Raw genomic sequence first — 19,016 nt, forward strand, 5'->3', positions numbered from 1 at the left:
ATTTGTTCATATTCATTGCCGTGCTCAAAATTTCCCGCTCAATGGAAATTGAAACTGAGAATCGCGCGGGCGGAAATTTCCTGCCCGCTCGGGAATTTCCGCCGAGTGGAAAACGGCCTTTATAATCGACCTCCTTTCACTTGAGTAGCTGTCGTAGCAAGACATACGCAAGATATACATACGCATCATGAATCAAAACGATCCTGTGAATTTGTTTCAGTTGCACGACAATAAGAACGGTAAGTTGAAAAAATAAAATTGTTTTTACTAACTGATGAGAATACCTAAACCAAGGTATGGCCGCCCACTATCACGAGAAGTTATTGATTAGTCCGTGCTAGGACGGGGCCAAAAACTCCAATGACGGTAGAAATCAACTGATGATCTCATTATTCAGTTAGTTTTTTAAAAGAACGAAACACAAATTGCCAATATCAACACTTATATTCGTAGATAACCAGAGCAAACTACAACAACATGTTCGCTCGAACAAACTGAAACTAAACCAATTTGATTGTTCAATGTACGATGGGGAAAGCGAGAGGGAATAATACACTGATTTTCACAGATTCATGATTCTTTTATCGTATATTGTAAAAACATGTACATCACTTTAATAAAATCTCTTCTTCTTCATTACACGTCGAGTAAATTTTTCGGTTGCAAACAAGTTTCCGTTCAATAATCCATTCATATATTGATTACACGCATGCCAATAAGGCAGAATTAAAGAACTAAATTTAGCAGAAACAAATTTTAAACAAATAGATGAACACTGGTATTGTTAGGTCCAAGTTACATGTCGAGCACTGGCCAGGTCTTCTGATGGTGTAAATTCGACGTCCGCCTTAGTTACTTAAAGACATACATCAGGGAAATACATCAGGGTTTAAACTACAAACACGTACAAGAATACCTGACACAACTTATATAAAAAAATAAAACGTATATACGTTATACAAAAGTGTTACCGTAACAATATAACTTTAGAAAAAGACAGAGTATATGCCACTATTTCTAGAAGAAACATTGACATTCCACCACTGCTCGATTTATTATTATTAAAAAGACTACATTTTTAGAGAATCGTGCATAAATAAGCCTAATAATAAGTTCTCCGTCTCTTGTGATAGCAAATAGTAATTTTCCACCATTGTTAGATTTAGTGTGTACACTTTGGTGATTTTGACATTTGGGCGAATGATATTGTTCCACACAACTGTGCAGCTTTGTCCCGATGTATATTTTCTTTCCTCCATTTTATTGAACCACAACCCATCGATTTTTCGACTTCCAATGGCCAATACTTTTAACAACCAGAAGCGCTCATCTTCATCGGCGTGTACAGCTATGGTATTGCCACACATTACCTGGTCTTTTCCTGCAACTAAAAATGAAGATTTGAGTTATGAAAGTAAAAAAAAAAAAAAACACGGGACAGTTAAAACATAACTAACATTTTCAACATTCAATTTTGATAGAGCAACAAAATAGTATAAAGACGGTACCGTTTAAAGCTAGTGCAGCTGGGTTTGAACATGCGCTGGCTTCAACAACAAAGTGCATTTTTTCTTCACCAACGTCCGTAGTATCTGAGATAGAAACACCATCACAAAGTTGCAGATGACAAGAAAATAACACTAAATATATATGAAACGTAAACATTTTAATCTTGTGCCTTACCTGCGGCTGTGCTTTAAAACGTTTTATAAGATTGACTTGAGCTGGATGATTTTTCTGGAAAGAAAGACAAAATGAAATAAGAGAAAAAAGGGTCAAGTTAATGAAACATTCCTGATTTAAATTATACAATAAAGGGTATATATATATATACCTAACTCCGCTTTTTCCAGACATATGAGTTCTGCAGCATCAACTAAAAATAATTAAAAACATCCCGATTATTACTGTGCAGACAACTTAAGAACTGCATAGAATAAAAACAAGAAAAACTATGTTTTAAAATCATAATAACAAATCTTTACGTACCTTGTATATCAACTGACGGTGAACTTGGAATGTCTATAGACAAAAAGAGATCCAATAGCGATTAAAAAATTATATATATATATATATATATATATATATATATATATATATATATATATATATATATATATATATATATATATATATATATATATATATATATATATATATATATATATATATATATATATATATATATATATATATATATATATATATATATATATATATATATATATATATATATATATATATATATATATATATATATATATAATCCTAGATTGACCTTATGGCGACATACCCAAAAATATTACCTTAGGGTGACACCTAAAAATAACTATTTTTTTGGAAAAATTATCCATTGACGACAAAGATCTGCTGCTATGCTTCTTTTGTACAGGTATTAACATGCCATCGTAAAAACCTGCTAAAAATTATAAAAGATATATAATTCTTGGTCGCCTTACCGTTTTTTTGTCGCCTTAACGAAAATAGTATCACTGGATCGGGCTTATGGCGACAATATATGTCGCCCTAAAGACGTTTTTGTGACATCTTCCAAAAAATACAAAAAGCTGACTTGACGTCGAAATACAGTAAATTATGCCTATAGCGAACACCTAGTAATAGGGCCACCCACGATGGCTCTAAAGTCTTTTGTAAAATATGAAGAGCGAGTGCGAAATGTCTTATGCGAGATGATGGCTATTAGCTTCGTGCGCAAAAATTTAGCTTAAAGGCTCGTTTCCATTTGAGTGCATTTTCCGCTATAGCACAAAAGCTCTCGAGCTTATTGTTGGCGCATGCGCACTTAGAAAAAATTACTGCTTGTTAAGAGATTTTTTGTGCTCGAGAGCAGCTCTTGAGCTCAGTGTCAAAGTTGAATTCATTCTACTTTTGGCGACGTTGTTTTTCTCTCTAACACAAATAGCCAATGATATTTGAGTATTTTAAACTATTTCGTAATTTGCCAGTCGTCAGCAAAATTTCAAAAACATAAGCAATAATAAATCTGAAAATGGCGGACAACGAAGAGACATGTGTTTCTCCAGACGAAAATGAACTTGAAATAAATATGCTCTATCATAAAATTTTGCAGCAACAACCAAACAATTCTAACGAAGAAACTACTGTTGATGTTGCGGCAATAAGACCTCAAGAGGATTATAATATTGAAAGTTTTATCCCGGATATAGAATCATATCCGTGTTTATGGAATACTACCACTAGGTCCCATCATGACCAGAACATGCGTATTACTGGTTGGAAACAGTTGTCCAAACGGTTTGGAAAACCAGGTCGGTTTGCTGTCTTTTTATTTTTAGCTAATCAGCTTTAACTATAAAGTACATGTCCACCCAACTCTGTTAAAAAAGAACTTGCGCAAACTCATATTTTACGAACGAACAGATCTTTCGTCATGCGATTTCGAACCTTTGTATCAAACGAAAGATGTAAACAACGCTTGGAAATATTTGAGAACCATTTTGACAACGTTATTCAACAAACATGCACCCATTATAACAAAGCGAATCAGGGGTTCCCTATGCCCCTGGTTGTCAGCTAATATTAAGAAGAATATTAATGTACGTGATCAACTTCTGCGTAAATTCCGGAAATCGAAAAGTTCACCGATTGGGATTCTTACAAACAGCTAAGAAACACTTGTACATACCAAATACGAAAATCGAGAAATGATTACCATCACTTTTATACTCGAACACTTTTTGAAAGTTTTTTGCCACAGTAGCAGTCAGACTAAAGAAAATCGCTTTTCTGTTAAAAGAATTTGTATTGAGTGTTCCGCGTCCAAGTAATATTAAAACAAAAACTGTTTTTGCCTTTAGGTATGTTTCGAATTTATTCGTACAGAAAGAGTTAAAAAACCTGATACGTAAAAAAGCTACCGTCATAGATGATTTGCCGAATGGGATGTTAAAGGATTGTAGGGAGGAAATAGCAAAACCTTAACACACATCATCAACCTTTCCCTTAAAACTGCAACTGTACCCAAAGATTGGAAAACTGCGAAAATAACTCCACTACACAAAAGTGGAAACGTTACTGATGCAAATAACTATAGACCTATATCTATACTCCCCGTTGTTTCTAAAATACTAGAAAAGGCTGTTCAACACCAACTTATGAACTACCTGGAAGAAAAAAACCTTCTTATAGATAAACAGTTCGGTTACAGGAGAAAGCGTTCAACGGAGCTAGCGACCACTTTATTTATTGACACCATCAGAAAAGCAGGCGACAAAGGACATCTCGGGAATGAAGAACCAAAATAAGTTTCTTGAAAGTCTGTGGAATAAAATCTGCATTCTAAGCAAATTAAATCAATCTTGCTTGCATTTCATTTTTATCGCATATAATTATCCACACACAAATAAACAGAACGTGCTCGCATAAGATATTTCGAACTTGCAGTCATTATTTTTCTCGCGCGCATCAAATGTTGTCTCCTTCTCTCTTTGTATTTTCCAACGAGCTTTCAGGGCCATCGTAGCTAATTTTTTTAAGAGCTAATGACGGCAAATAATCTTTACATAGCCAACACTACTGATAGCGGACACATTTTCTCAGAATGTCTTAGCAATTTAGAGAATATAGTTTATTTCATTAAGAGATGAGATAAAAGCGGCAACAAAATTACCATAGTTCTAATCTTACTCGAGAATTCGAAGCATTGAACTACTGAAATTCCAGCAGTAGCATCCCTAACTTTTTGAAACCTGCAGCTACGAGTCTCAAAGTGAGGTTGACGAGGTTTGGTCTTATTGAGATTTTAATATCTAGCCTGCGTTGAGTAAAGTTTGCTTAACCGACGTCCAAATACAGTTTACGTTAAGTTCTGTGGGTCAATTTTCCAGGAAACAAGGTTCGCTATTTAAAATTTCTACCCCGCAAGTACAGAATCGCAATTTTGTTCTCTGTCCAAGCTGTAAGATGGCGTGCTTGTCCAAGCTGTGAAGATAGTGTGCAGTTTGTTCGTCTAAACTTTTAGGTAAGATATACAGCGTTAGTGTCTGTGCGCGCACAGGTGTATTTCATTGTAACATTTAATTACAACGTTTAATGTAACTTAGAAATGCGACAAAGCCTACACATACTATGACTACAAAATTAAAAGACAAGCAACAAAAAAATGTTTATGTAAACATTTGCGTAGTTATTTTCTCAGCCAAACCTAACACGATTTCTTCCACTTAGACGTGAAAATTAGCATTATGTTCATTAAGATATCGCAACAAAATAATAGGAGACCCATAAAAACAAGAATTTGTGCTCATGCGTATATTAAACACAGGTCAGCCACGAGTTTAAGGGGTTTTGTGAAAGAATCTTGGAGATTGCGGGGTCAAATTTTATGAGAAAACTATTCACCTCATGGGGCTGGGTTCCTGCAAAAATATGTAACGATGTAAATAATTACTTATAAATACAATAAGTTTCTCGTGATTCAGTTGACCACAAAACAAAATTGACCAAAAGATGTTTTCACTTTTCTAGCAACATCCACTTTAGCCACAAATTCCCAAATGGTTTTTGGCCACTTGCTGTTGATGAAGTCTCAATCTACGAAGATTTACAATTCTCGTCCTAACTTGTTTAATGTTGAAATCAAATTGTTTGGCAAATTCTTCCATTTCTCCACGGCCTAAAAACATACAAATATAAAATTCTAGAATGAGATAAAATGTCGGGGCAGCATTTCCTCATTTCAACTAAAGCAGCAAAAACGTGCAGGCAAAGAAAGTTAATATACGAGATTATTCAAACTACAATCCCACCGCACTTGAACAATTTGGAATATATGCATATGTAACGATTTTGAATTGCAACAAAATATTGACTTTTTCTAAAATTTACTTGAGAAACTTTTGAAATTAATTAGGATTTTCAAAGTTCGTGCGTGAAATTATAATACAAATCTTTATAGCACTGTTTCGCAAGTTTAAACTTTAAATCTACAGTAACCTCAGAAGACCTGAAGGTAGTGTAATATCCAATACAGAACGAAAAATCCTAGGTAAAGTATCAATTAAAAAATATTAACCAAGGTTGCGCTTGTTGCATGAACGGCGATATTGGCAGTGCTTTCGTTAACATGATAAAATTCAAGTAAATATTCAAAATTTTAATATAGTCACACAAGTTCATAGCTATAAGCAGGCTGAAAACAGTGTAACAAGATTAGTTATGAACAAATTTCGGAATGCTGGTTGTTTAGAAGTTTGAAAACGAAACGTTGAATTTTAGTTTTTAACTAGCAGTTCAACAAAATCAACACTTATTAAGAGAGTATTAGTGGTGGCGGTGTGAAAAAAATTTAAAATCATTCATTTTTATTTTACTATTGTTTGTTGTTAAATTAAGAGAACTCAATATGCAGTTTACTAACGTTCAGTGATCATACCAAAAAATAAACTAACTAGAAAGCTAGCCACGGAGAAACAGCTACTATCCCGCTAACCTAATTTTTAGCTATTTTAAACATCAACTGTCAATACTCAAAAACTTATATCATACGTTGCTATGGTTATGTTTATTGTTTAATAATATTTTACAAGATTTTATAGAGCATATAGCATCATAAACGCTTCACATAAAGAAAAAAATTATGAAAGGGGTTAACTTTTCCTTACACATGGATGTGCTTAATATGTGCGTAATACCCTTTTGAAAAAAACAACTTTATAGTAAGTTCAGTTTAAAGAAAAAACACGAAACAGTCTGGTTTTAACACTGGGCTAAGCACTTAGTAGAGCTAAACTGTGTTGAACATGCGTATAGGTGTAATACCCTTTTTTAAAAAGATTTATTGCAACTTCGATTTCAATAAAAACACAAGGAACAGCCTGTCGTTATCCCGTTCTGCTAAAACAATGGCTCAACAATTTTATTCCGCAGAAAACGTCTTCAGAAAAACAATAAATGGCGTAGCTACCTAACTGCATTTAGCATAAGAATTATTGCTTAAGATTATTGTTGTAGACAAACTGCATTTGGCTACTTTTCAGCTTCACAACCCCAACGTAAAAATAAATAATATTAGCTAGGATAAAAACTCATATTAAACTGAATAACACCCTTAAAAGAATAAGGAATAAATAACTTTTTCAGTGATACAACTAACAAGAATACTAACTGGGATATCCGCGTTCCTTTTTCAGATGGTCTGCAAATGCCACATCAAAGGCATCTTTGCTTTCCTCTGACCACAATGTATACATTCGCTGAGAATTAAGTCTTTTGCCATTTTGGTCTAATAAAAAAGTGACTAAATTTAAAAGAACAAAACAAGGCAAACAAATGTTTTTTCAATAGACAAAAAATGAAAAACTTACTAGCGATTTCTTTGCATCCAGAAACTTTTTTAAAGTCATTGTCACTATCTGACCCTAAATATTTAGTTTCTGATGTTGGAATCAAAATTTTTCGAACCAGCACTTAATTTTGGGAGCTTATAAAAACTTACCTTGTGTTTCCTTCGATGAAACTTCATAGTCACTATCATCATCAACACTCAAGTTTTCATCTAATAATGTAAAATATTGGTAAAACCTGATACCACCTCTGTACATAACGTTAAAGGTCCATAGGAATTGCTAGGAATGTTCCCTACGAAATTTAAAAACACACAAAATTACTTACCATTTGAGCTTTCTTCGTGACTATCTTTCGAATCTAAAAATATATTTCGGTGTGCACTATTGTTTAACTGCAATAATGATATACAAAAAGTAACTGACAAAATTTCATCACTGACAGAACGGCTTTACACAGGGTGAACATATTTCTAAAAATTATTTTTGTGCATGAGTGGGACTGCTGACGTCAGCAATATTTTTAAACTCTTATATCTCCAAGCATTCGTTAAAATTACACAATAGTATACAATATTTTGACAATTGTTTTAAGCTCTACACAATAGAAGGAACGCCAAATAAATTTCTGACAGTTTTTCGTGTCTGTCATCAAAATTCAAATAACTAATCTATTTCATTGTTTTTTCTGCCGAAGTGAATTTTTCCTTGGGCCTTATCGAATAGTCTATATTACAATATTAAAGTTCAGTGTGTCTGTATGTGACTTTTGCAAAGTGGATTTCACTTTTTATAGTTTCCAACAAAGCCAATAAAACATCACCTATAAAATTGTTCTGTAATTTCCCAAACTTTTACATTATAACAATATTGACGCCAAATAAAAGTATACTAAGATTAGTGAAGCCATTGCATTGCACTTTTAAATTTAAAGCCACATAACTTGCAAACAGGTGGAAAAAACTGACATTATCCCCTGCTAAAACAAGGTCAATTTCCTAAAGCTTGGTCAACCTACTCATTTTGGAACAGATGGATTAACGAGTCAACAAAAACCCTTTAAATCACTACATTTTTTCAACCATTCATTAAAATATTTTCTCTATTACCATTTTTATCAGTGTTCCAAGCTTTACACGATACAGGTAACAGCTAGCATTATAAAAAAAATGTTTCTCTGCATCGGCGTGTCATTGCTGACATCAAAATTCAAATTTTAAATGGCAGATGTTCTTTGTTTCTTTTTTTTTTTTGGTAAGTGGATTTTTCCATGGGCTTCTATATTAATTAGCAATAATAAGTAGCCTGAACATCCATCCATATACTTAAAAGTCGGCTATAATTTACATGCCAATTTTAAGAAACCCTAATCTCCAAAGCAATAGAATTTTTAAACAGCCTTTTATGAAAATATTATTTATACACAGAGGGTAGAATACCTTTGCAGTTTTTCTGAGACAACTTCCGTTTTGGATACTTCTTTATATTAGGCTGCGCTTGTTCCACACATTTTTGTCTTTTTAAAACATCTTTATTACCTGAAACATTAAAACACTTGGTATGAAACACGCACATAAATTTTAACGTAGGTTATTGACACAAAACATTAAAATATGGTAATCTTTTTAGAGACATCACTACGGATCATTTGTCAGCCTTACAAAGTAATAAGGGCATTAGATTTTATCTGCTAAATAATTTTTTTGGCCTTAAAGTAAATGTTTACCTTGCAGTGGTTTACTCTTCCTTTTCTTTTCCACAACTAATGTCACCTCTGAGGATGTCTTCTCTTCAACATCAATCTCTGAGGAGTTTACAGCCCCCGACAGTGTCTTTTTTTTCCTCTCCTCTACTAATGTTGTCTTCGAGGAAGCCTTCTCTTCAACTTCATTCTTCGAGAAGTTTACGTCCTCATGAATTGAGTTAACCTTGTCAAATGTTGATGAATTTATCTGGAGCAGTCTATGACCAGTGGTTTTAAGCTGCATGGAGCCAGCAGGTGCTTGATAGACGTTCTCGTTAATATGTTGTTAATGCCCAAAATGCTTATAAATCAACTGCTTCTCAGCTTCTGGTAACTGCAGTCTTGCCAGAATAGAAGCAACTCGGTGTCTATTCTTCGTCGCATTAACTGCACCTGTTAGAGATACCCTCTTTAAAATGTAATCAATACAATGCCAACCACTTGCATGACTCTGGCTTCTCTGTGTGCTTGCAAAAACGTATGGGTTTTTGTCGTGCACACCTGCATTTTTTCTTACTTCCATGTTGGTTAAATAATTCATTGCATTTATTGTCTCAGGTGGAAAAATTAACGGGACCAAATGATTAGCTCCTTTGCCAGTTTGGTAAGTGATTAGCATAGAACCTTTATTAAATCCCTCAGGCAAATCTTCCTTATCTACCCAGTCTCCTCTCAACGCTTCCTGCCATTGATATAGCTGCAATCTAACAGGTTCACCACCTCTGCGTGCACAGAAGATAATAAGAGTTGTAGCCGTTGCTGATCTGATGTCAACAAAAAAATTAGCTGGATGGTCAAAAACATCGATTGAACTCATTATCTTTTTAGATTCTGACATTAACATATTTACATCATCCTCTTCGGGAAGATTAACAGGCTTCCTGAGAGTCACATTCTTTCTGTATTGTAGATCGTAGTAAGCATCTCCAAAGAAATCATTTTCATATAGTTTTAAAACTTGCATGAAATCAGAAACTCTCTGTGCCCTAACATCAGATCCTTGCACTAAAAAATGTCCAGTGAGGAATTTCGATGTTGATTTTAGCAGATTTAAAATGCTAACTTTTAACCCACTTTTTTGTCCAGATATCGACACTCTTTCAGTATCTCCACTAGACGACTCAACTATGGTGTTAATTGCTTCACCTAATATAATTACTGTTTCCCTTCTGTACATGTCAGCTGCATTTCCAAGTCGATCAGTTAATTCAACGGAAGACTGTTTGTTATAAGCCTTTTGAAAACACAAATAAAGTCGAGCGGTTAGTCTCATGCGCGACCTTGCCAGCTTTTTAGTTTCCGTGACTTTGTCTTGACATGGAGCAGAAAAGTCTTGATCCAAACATTAGTATAATTTCATCTGTTTTAACATAATTGCCAACATCGTCTAAAAGTAGCGTATTTAGAAGATCTGCAAAACCACTAGGTAATTCCTGAAGGGACGCACATTTGGAAATTGCAACCATTGGAACCGTAAGATTAGTTCCTGCTGATGGACATTCCAGCTGGTGCCTAGACTTATAATTTCTTGCAAAAAAACCCTTACATGCACAACACATAATCGGTATGTCATCTGTTCCCACAGGGGCCTTTCTTTCCCTCATGAAACATGATTTGCCAGCTTCCACTTGACTAATATTGTAATCTTTAATTGCCTCTTTTCTAAACTCCTCAATTTTAATATCTTGTTCCTTTGAATTTACTGATAACAATGGGATGACCCGAGGTTCAAATTTATGTTTAGTAAGGATGTGACGTTTCAGTCTTGTTTGTGGTATCTTGCAGAATAAACAAGGTCTGACAGGCTTTCGATAACCAGTCTTTTTCTTAGCTGTAGCATTATTTTTGTGCAATGGCTTATCTGTGAAATGGACATTTTCGGTGCTTTCAATACTTTCAGTGTCATTGTCTGAATCAACTACTTCAAGCGACTGCTCTAGAACAAGTCCTGAATCATTGACTGGAGTTACCAAACTTGCGCCAGGCAGAGACGTATTTAAATCATGCACATTTGGTAAATCTTGTGATGGCTGGTCTTTATTTTCTTCATTGTCACTGTCAGGTACATTTATTTTACCAGAAAATGGCTTTATATCTGCACATATTTTTTCCATTTGATCTTCTGAAAATAAGTTACTAGAAGAATCATCAAGTTCATCAGTAAAGTCTAGCTGTGATTTACCGAAAGGAATTATTCTAGATCTAGTGGGAGCAGTGGACATTTTTGGTGTTGAGGCCGATAGTTTACACAACACTGATGAGGTAAATGGTGAAGACCCCCTCAAAGCAACCTGAAAATCTACAGGAATTTCCATTTCCTCATTTTGTTCTTTTGAATGACAAATGCTAGCACCTGCAGCAATGAGAACATGCTTCTTTTCCAACCTTAAAGGCATATCATCAGACAAAACAGTGGAACCAACTGTGTTACTGAACATTTTTGTGTCAACTAATGTGGTTTTAATAGCATTTTCTTGATAAACACTTTTTAGCACAGGTTCATATTTCTCTTGTGATATATTTATTGAATCTACTGGAGGAATGGCATTGGCATCTATGGCAATCAGCGAAGATTCTGTCATTTTCAAAGTTGCTGGCAATACAGTGGAAGCAACTGTTCTACAGTTTGCTGCGTGAATTTCCGTACAAACCATTGCTGCTACACCAGTTGGTGAATGTAGACTTTCTGACACACATTCAAGTTTTTCTTGTTGCATACTGGTCGAATCTACTGAAGGAATACTGTCAACACCTGTAACAAGTAGAGCAGGTTTCTCTTCCATATGTGAAGCCACATATTCCGACAATATAGTGGAATCAACCATTTTACAGTTAGCTGTTGACATTTTTATGTCAACTAATGTCATTACAGTAGTTGAAGAATTGAGACTATCTAGCACAGGTTCACAATTTTTTTGTGATGCCTTGTTTAAGGCTACTGAAGTAGCGATATCAGTGTCTGTAGCAAGAAGGGGATGTTTTTCTTCCATATTTTGGGTCACCTTTTTAGGCAATGCTATGGAATCAACTATTTTACAGCTAGCTGTGGAAATTCTTGTGTCAACTAATGTCACCGTAGAAGTTGTTAAATAAGAACAGCTGAATTTGTGTAATTGTTTATCTTGTTGCATATTGTTTGATTCTCTTGAACAGACAATGCTGGCATCTGTAGCAAGGACAGCACAATTCTCTTTTATATTTGATGCAACATATTTGCTCAATACAGTGGAATCAACTATTTTACAGCTCGTGGAGGATACTCCTGTACCAACTGTGTTTACAGCTATTGGAGGAGAAATGTCAAAATTAGTAGCAGGAGGTTTCTTCTCCACCTTCGATGCCACATCTTCAGGTAATACAGGGGAACCAACTGTGGTTGTATCAATTAATGCTGTTACAGTAGTTGGCAAATGGAGACTACCATGTGGTTTATGATTTTTATGTGAAATGATGTTTGAAGCAATTGAAGGAACAACTCCAGTATCTGTAGTAAGGAATGCTGTTTTACAACTCTCCATAGACATTTTTGTCTTGAGTAACAATGTATTAACAGAATTTTGACATTGAACACTCTCTTTCACAGGTTTCGCTTTTTTGTCATGTATCTTGTTTAAACATGTTGATGAAACAATGCTGGTAAAGACAGGCTCAATTTTATGATGCGGTACCTCGTTTGCACCTATTTCACAAATCTTGCTGGTTTCACACTCACTATCGGCTTCAGTTAATACCTGCATTCAAAAAAAGTAAGTACGAGCCTAAAATGTGAACAGTTAATTGATCTATTGCTAGAGTCCTGATACAAAAAAATTCCTCATATTGTGAATGAAATGTGATTATCACAGTTAATATATAGTATTAAGATGATTGGTGCTATTTAAAGGACCTAAATTATTTTTATGAAATTTGTTTAACCCTATTTGGTCCGTGGGGGGGGGGGGGGGATTCCGCCCCCCCCCTGATGGTTTTGTTTTAATAACTCCTTATTGCTTTGTTATATCGCTATGTTACTTACTGAGTGTCAATATTTATCTATTAGACACCTGCATGCTAAATTTTTAGGTCCCATACCTGTCAGAGGCTTTGATATTAGCCATTACTCGAAACTACCTCTAAAAATCTCTATGAAATCCTTATAATGGGGAAAATATAATAACTCCTGTTAGGATTATCCTTTGAACTTGAAACTTGCAACACAATTTTGTTTGATCAAGAAGAATCATTTTGCATAATTTGGACACGTGACTAATCCAATTTCCCGATTTTGTTGGGTTTTACCGGGTTTTCGGGCAATTTTTTATGCGATCCATGTAAGAACCGGAAGATGTGTTAAATAACTTTTATTTATCTTTCAGAAACTTCAAACAGAATGTAAAAATTCGCTCTAAAACAAACGTAATTAAATTTTAAGCAGATAGTGGCATTTTCAACAAATTTCAAGCTTCTGATGACGTCACAGAAAATGGGCTGACGCAAGCAAAAATTGATTGCCGCCATTTTGTTCCTTTTATGACGTACTATAAGTGTGCCAAGTTTGATTCAATTTGAACAACCTTATGAAAAGTTATTGAGGGGGGGGGGCGGAATGCCCACAATACAAAGTTTCTACACATTCTTTACAACAAGAAATTAATTAACAGTTAGTGTGCCTTGTATACGCGAATAAAAAGGTTTTAAACAAGATATCTTGGAAGAATAAAGCTTCATTCATTTCATAGTCTATAAATTATTCCACAATTAAAACTTTTGTAAACCTATTTTATACAAAATAAATATAAATTTGTTTTCTAAGTTTATAATTTACATCTTTATGTCTTTCAATTAAATTAGTATCAAAGTGAAAAAAATGTGTAGTTATACAAAGATATATTGGTATATGCACAAGTGTGTATAAATAACATGAGACATTCTGCAATTTTTGACAGTGACAACAAACAAGACATACCTTGTTATCATTTATAATATAACCACTGTCATCAATTCTTTCAGTTTCATCCAATGCATTGCAATATGCATCTTCTAATATAGGATATTTTCCCAACTAAAATGGATATGAAAATAGGTCTATTTAGAATGTAAACATTTAGCAAGATACTAAAAATTCCAATTTAAAATAGTTTAAGAACTTAAAAATAAGTGGAATAATACTTACATGAGAATACAATAAGGTCAAGCTTAACGGCTTTAGGTATAATTTCTGAAATCAGAGAAAAAAAAAAAAGATTAAAATTACAACAAACTACCGTTAGAGAGGATGTGCAGTCAAAAATTACATTTTCATAAGCAATGGTCATTGCTTATGAAGAAAGAAAACAATTGCCATTATCAAGAAAACAATTGCCATAATTCTTTTTAAGTGAAACCTTCATTTTTCTGAAATAATCTGTGTTAACCACATGTTAAGATATACCTTTGTATACTGACCCCTTTACATTTTTACGAATGCTGGGCTCGTACCCACAACATACTTATCTACTTGTGCCTTTATAAAAGAGGCAGAGGCAACACCATTAGACTTTGATGAATGATAATTTTGGCAAGTTTTACAGTAAATAAGAATTACTTCTCCATCGTCATTACATTCATAACCAAGGTTTTGAAAACCCCAGCTATAAACTTTTTGTACTTGGCATCTCAATGTTTCTGTCGTGTTGAATGAGTAAACAAAAATATCCGACTCAACATAAAGTTGTTGTGAAGAAAAAAACATATTGCGGCCCAGTTCACATGTCATTCACTTTTTTATCATTCTTATTTTAAAATGCGCATTTATTCTTTATAATATGAAACTATCAAGTGTAAATTTCGCCTAATTTTGTGCAATCGATTTTTATCTTTTGCTACTCTCAATCTAAAAATAGATTCATGGTATACATACATTCGAAAGATTTAATAAAGATCAGGAATGGTTTCTACAAAGAAAAAACAGTAACACGAAACTTCAAACTTTTTGTGCGCGCATGGATATTATAACTATTATTTATTGTGCGATGCGTGTGATTTATTGCATACAGAAAATAGGGATAGTCCTTCTTTCGCATAAAAAAGCTAAATGCCGTCCTTAATTCAAAGGGCTGTGCCAGCAACATGGTCAGTTGATGGATTATATCCATAAACTGACAATCACTGACAGTCTATGAAATGGATTGTTACTCCCTGCACTGAGATTTTAAGACTGCTTTTAAAACACAAAATTGCAGTTACACACTTTCCGTTCCTGTTTCATTAGGTATAAGTATATTATTGTCACACTTACATTTTTTCTCCACCATAACGATGGTGCCTGGTAGTCATATCTGATTTCTTCATTTTTAGTGATGTATTTTTTTTAATAAAGTATCAAATTAGGCTCATTGTTAAATGTGATAATCCTCATAACAGCATTTGCATATCTTGAAGGTGAGTCATTGATAAATTTAGCAATGCCTTGTGATCTTGATGCATCAATACTAAATAAAATTATTTCTTGGTTGTGATAAATGCATAATATAAAAATAAATCTTAATTTCATTTATTTTAAGTAAATAACAATAGTAGAGTAGATCAGAGAACAAAAAGAAATATTCTTACCAATATTTTTTTCCATGACTTGTGAAAAAAAACATAAAGTTGCCACTCTCATTATCTGCTTCTCGTACCTCCCCTTCTTTTGCTGTGAGTAGTTCTCCACAATATTTACCTATTGGAGTATCTTTAAAAATTTCTTTAGTGGTGAAAACCCCATATCCTAAACAAAGTGGTGGAATGCATGTTAGTAAAAAGTTTTATTTAAAATTTTAACTTTAAAAGAAAAAAAAAAAACTGAATAATTCATCCTACAATATTATTATCTAGGGAACCAGACATAATCAATTAGTTATCAAACGCACTATATTGATTATTATTATATTGATTATTATATATTGATTGATATATTATAATATATATTATTGATTGATATTTTGATTATTATATATTGATTATATTGATGATTATTATTATTATTTAATTGATTATTAAAATGAATGTATCTATTTTGGTAAGAAATACATTCAAAAATTACACATTGAATTGTGCTATTTCTAGTGTTAGCCACATAAATTTTAGGTAATAGCTTAGTACTCAAATATTGTTCACACTGTTGTTCATGTTGAGATATAAGGTAGTGAGGTATATTTATGCAGCTCTCTCAAACTATTGTACTTCAAGTGTAGGCAGATTTTGCGGTTGACATTATGCAGTTGAAACCACACGTTTCGTTTTTTATAAAATCATAGCATTTATATTAGGATTTGAAGGTTTTTGATGACGTCATCAACCCGTTTATTCTGAAACGGATTTGGGGAGCCAGGTTTCGAAAAATTACCCAAATTTGTCATAGGTGGTCCCTAGTTACCCACACGGTGAAAAATCATTGACGTCACCACCTTGCTTTGGCCTCAAAGATTTAGGTGCACTGTAATGGCTTCATTTATTTAATATAAGATATTGACGTTAAAGTAGTATTATTAACGCCGCACCGTAACGTCAGAAAATTTAACATATTAGACATGCATTTTTCGACAACATCAAAGGAAAATGAACACATCCACTTTGCCTGTTACGGACACACACACAGACACAGTCTCTGTATTATTATATAGATAAAATGTAGCGTAAGGTACCAAATCGTAGATGCTATTATAAAAACAAACAAAAAAAAAACTTTTTTACTAAATGCAAAGTGGAGATAGATCATCATCATCATCATTCTCGGCTTAACGTCCGTTTTCCATGCTAGCATGGGTTGGACGGGGTATATTAATGACCCTCTTCCAATCTGGATCTAGACTGTGTTAGATCTAGATTCACATATTTTACATGGCTAGCCTCACAAATATTGAATGCTCATTTTGGGCTACACAGACCCAATCAGGGTCTGCGCTCTACCAGACAAGTCCCCGCAACATCCAACGGCCTACACATTGTGCCATGTCCCCAATAGACCTATTTCAATATCCATTTCCATTCCGCAAAATACACAGCCGGAATAGACATACTAACATGAAAACTAGGTTAGTTTAGAGACAATTTTAATTTTCCAGCGAAGTGATGCACATATAGTTTGTTCAACTTTATTATTTCTTTAACTTGTTAAATAGGCAAATTATGAACTTTTGGTAAAAGCAATAGAAAATGGCATTTATTTTATACCCATTGGGCTTATTAAAGGTTGAATGATTACACACTAGCACTAGCATTGCCTACTACTAGCTAGTTGGAGCTTTAACCAACGTTGTTGACATATATATATATATACAATTTATTCTTTGTTATTGGATATCTTTTATTTCTTAAAACATCTGTAAATAACATTATGACTTGGCTATCCTAAGCATGTTGGATTGGTGGTATTTGGCTGAATACTGGTCTTCATGTAATATATTCAACATATTGTAATAAGAGCAATGCAATCACCCAAGGTAAAAGCATGCCTTACTCATAAGTACCCTTGAGCCTTGATTTTTTAAAAAAATATTGCCTGTATAAATGTTACAGTTTCAGCTACAGAAAATTGTTTTTTAAATTAACAAATTTTTCTGTTAATAAGTAGTATCGTTATTCCACGTAAGGTATAATTATGGCTATTGTAATTTAATTTTTACCTAAAAGCAAAGATAAAAATATGTAAATTATTTCTTATAAGGGTGCTTGTTGTAGACAAATCTGATAGAACTAACATAAAAACCTTTGTGTATTATACTTCTTGAGTTTCTGAATTTAAGCATTCTACTGTAAAAAGGCAATAGATTTTTTAAAAGAATACTATGTATTTTAATAAAATAATAATCAATAGGCATTTTTTTTTCTCCTTTTGAAGCTAAGAGAATTGTAGATGAATAAACCGGTCACGATTTGTTTCAAGTTACATGTGGTTTTAATGTACCCACTTAGATATATGTTTAATATTTGATCGATTTACCACAATAACTTAACCAGATAGTCTAGGAAAGTTAAGAAAGTTTTAGATATAGACGGCCTTACAACTAATAAATGGCCTGGTTTTGTTTGTTAAAGATAACCCTATAACCTTTTACTGTCATTATCAAAATAGTTGATCTTGCTCTGTCAAGTTAATTCCAAGGAGAATAAGAACAATTTAACCTTAAATCTATTTTCTTAAAGAAGAGAGGAACACTGTATATACCTACTAAATATTTTTATTTATGGAAATGTGTAATCTTTGACAAAAACATTTTCATAAGAACAGCAGCATGTTCAGTTGTAGGTTTATCATTTCTTGAACATGTTCAAGGAATGATGAACTTACAATACATACTAATATGAATATGAACAGACAAACCGAAACAATAAACAATAAGTACACTGGATTGAGCCAAAATATGTTTATTAATGTATACTAAATGGAAAGATTAAAGCATTTTAGCAGGGGAGTGTGACAATAATTAAAGGATATATAGCTGGGCAGAACATCATCTCTGTATACATAGCCATTTTGTGGCGCTGCAGATTTGTGGTGATAGCTCTCGTACTCTGTGCAGGAGACCAGGGTTCAATTCCTCTTGACGGCGATTCAACATGGGCGAGTGAATGTTACCATAGCCCTGGGTTAACCCAAGCCATGTGTGGGCCGTTGGATGTTGCCGGGCGTTGTCTAGTAGAGCGCGGGCCCTAATTGGGTCTGCGTAGCTCAAAATGAGCATTAAATACTCTAGGACTCTGCATCTAAGCCATGGATCCTCCTGGAAATAATAGACAGGGTATATCCCTCGATATTTGTGAGGCTAGCCATGTAAAATATGCACATCTATCTATCATCTATAACATCCTACATAATAATATCTGGCTAGGATAAAAGCTGGCTAACTTTTTTAGGAAAATAATTATAACATATATAGCTAATTATAATATATATATATAAATTATAATTATTAAAATTACATGAAGTTGCAGTAAACTAGGTAAAC

General features: G+C 33.6%; 2 protein-coding genes across 2 annotated transcripts; both read right to left on the reverse strand.

Moving 5' to 3' along the window:
* Nucleotides 1–5,328: 5,328 nt before the first annotated feature.
* LOC130648151 (uncharacterized) lies at nt 5,329–9,329 on the reverse strand. Its single transcript, XM_057454187.1, has 6 exons — nt 9,052–9,329; nt 8,765–8,863; nt 7,478–7,686; nt 7,347–7,400; nt 7,148–7,264; nt 5,329–5,656 (listed from the first exon to the last, which is right to left on the reverse strand). Exons 3-6 carry the CDS (start codon nt 7,581–7,583, stop codon nt 5,520–5,522), a joined length of 414 nt encoding a protein of 137 aa, XP_057310170.1. The 5' UTR covers nt 7,584–7,686; nt 8,765–8,863; nt 9,052–9,329; the 3' UTR covers nt 5,329–5,519.
* A 26-nt stretch (nt 9,330–9,355) lies between these two features.
* LOC130616083 (uncharacterized) lies at nt 9,356–10,246 on the reverse strand. The gene has a single exon (XM_057436373.1). The coding sequence runs from the start codon at nt 10,244–10,246 to the stop codon at nt 9,356–9,358; it is 891 nt and encodes a 296-aa protein (XP_057292356.1).
* Between the last annotated feature and the right edge of the window lie 8,770 nt (nt 10,247–19,016).

The sequence above is a fragment of the Hydractinia symbiolongicarpus genome, chromosome 1 (genome assembly GCF_029227915.1).
Source record: "Hydractinia symbiolongicarpus strain clone_291-10 chromosome 1, HSymV2.1, whole genome shotgun sequence".
Classification (NCBI taxonomy): Eukaryota; Metazoa; Cnidaria; class Hydrozoa; order Anthoathecata; family Hydractiniidae; genus Hydractinia; species Hydractinia symbiolongicarpus.

Coding starts and splice junctions, on each gene's coding strand:
- LOC130648151 (XM_057454187.1), bottom strand. CDS start 7,583: ATGTACAGAGGTGGTATCAGGTTTTACCAATATTTTACATTATTAGAT. Junction 7,401..7,477: donor TTCATCGAAGGAAACACAAG/GTAAGTTTTTAT, acceptor CTAAATATTTAG/GGTCAGATAGTGACAATGAC. Junction 5,657..7,147: donor AAAGGAACGCGGATATCCCA/GTTAGTATTCTT, acceptor GTATGTTTTTAG/GCCGTGGAGAAATGGAAGAA.
- LOC130616083 (XM_057436373.1), bottom strand. CDS start 10,246: ATGTACAGAAGGGAAACAGTAATTATATTAGGTGAAGCAATTAACACC.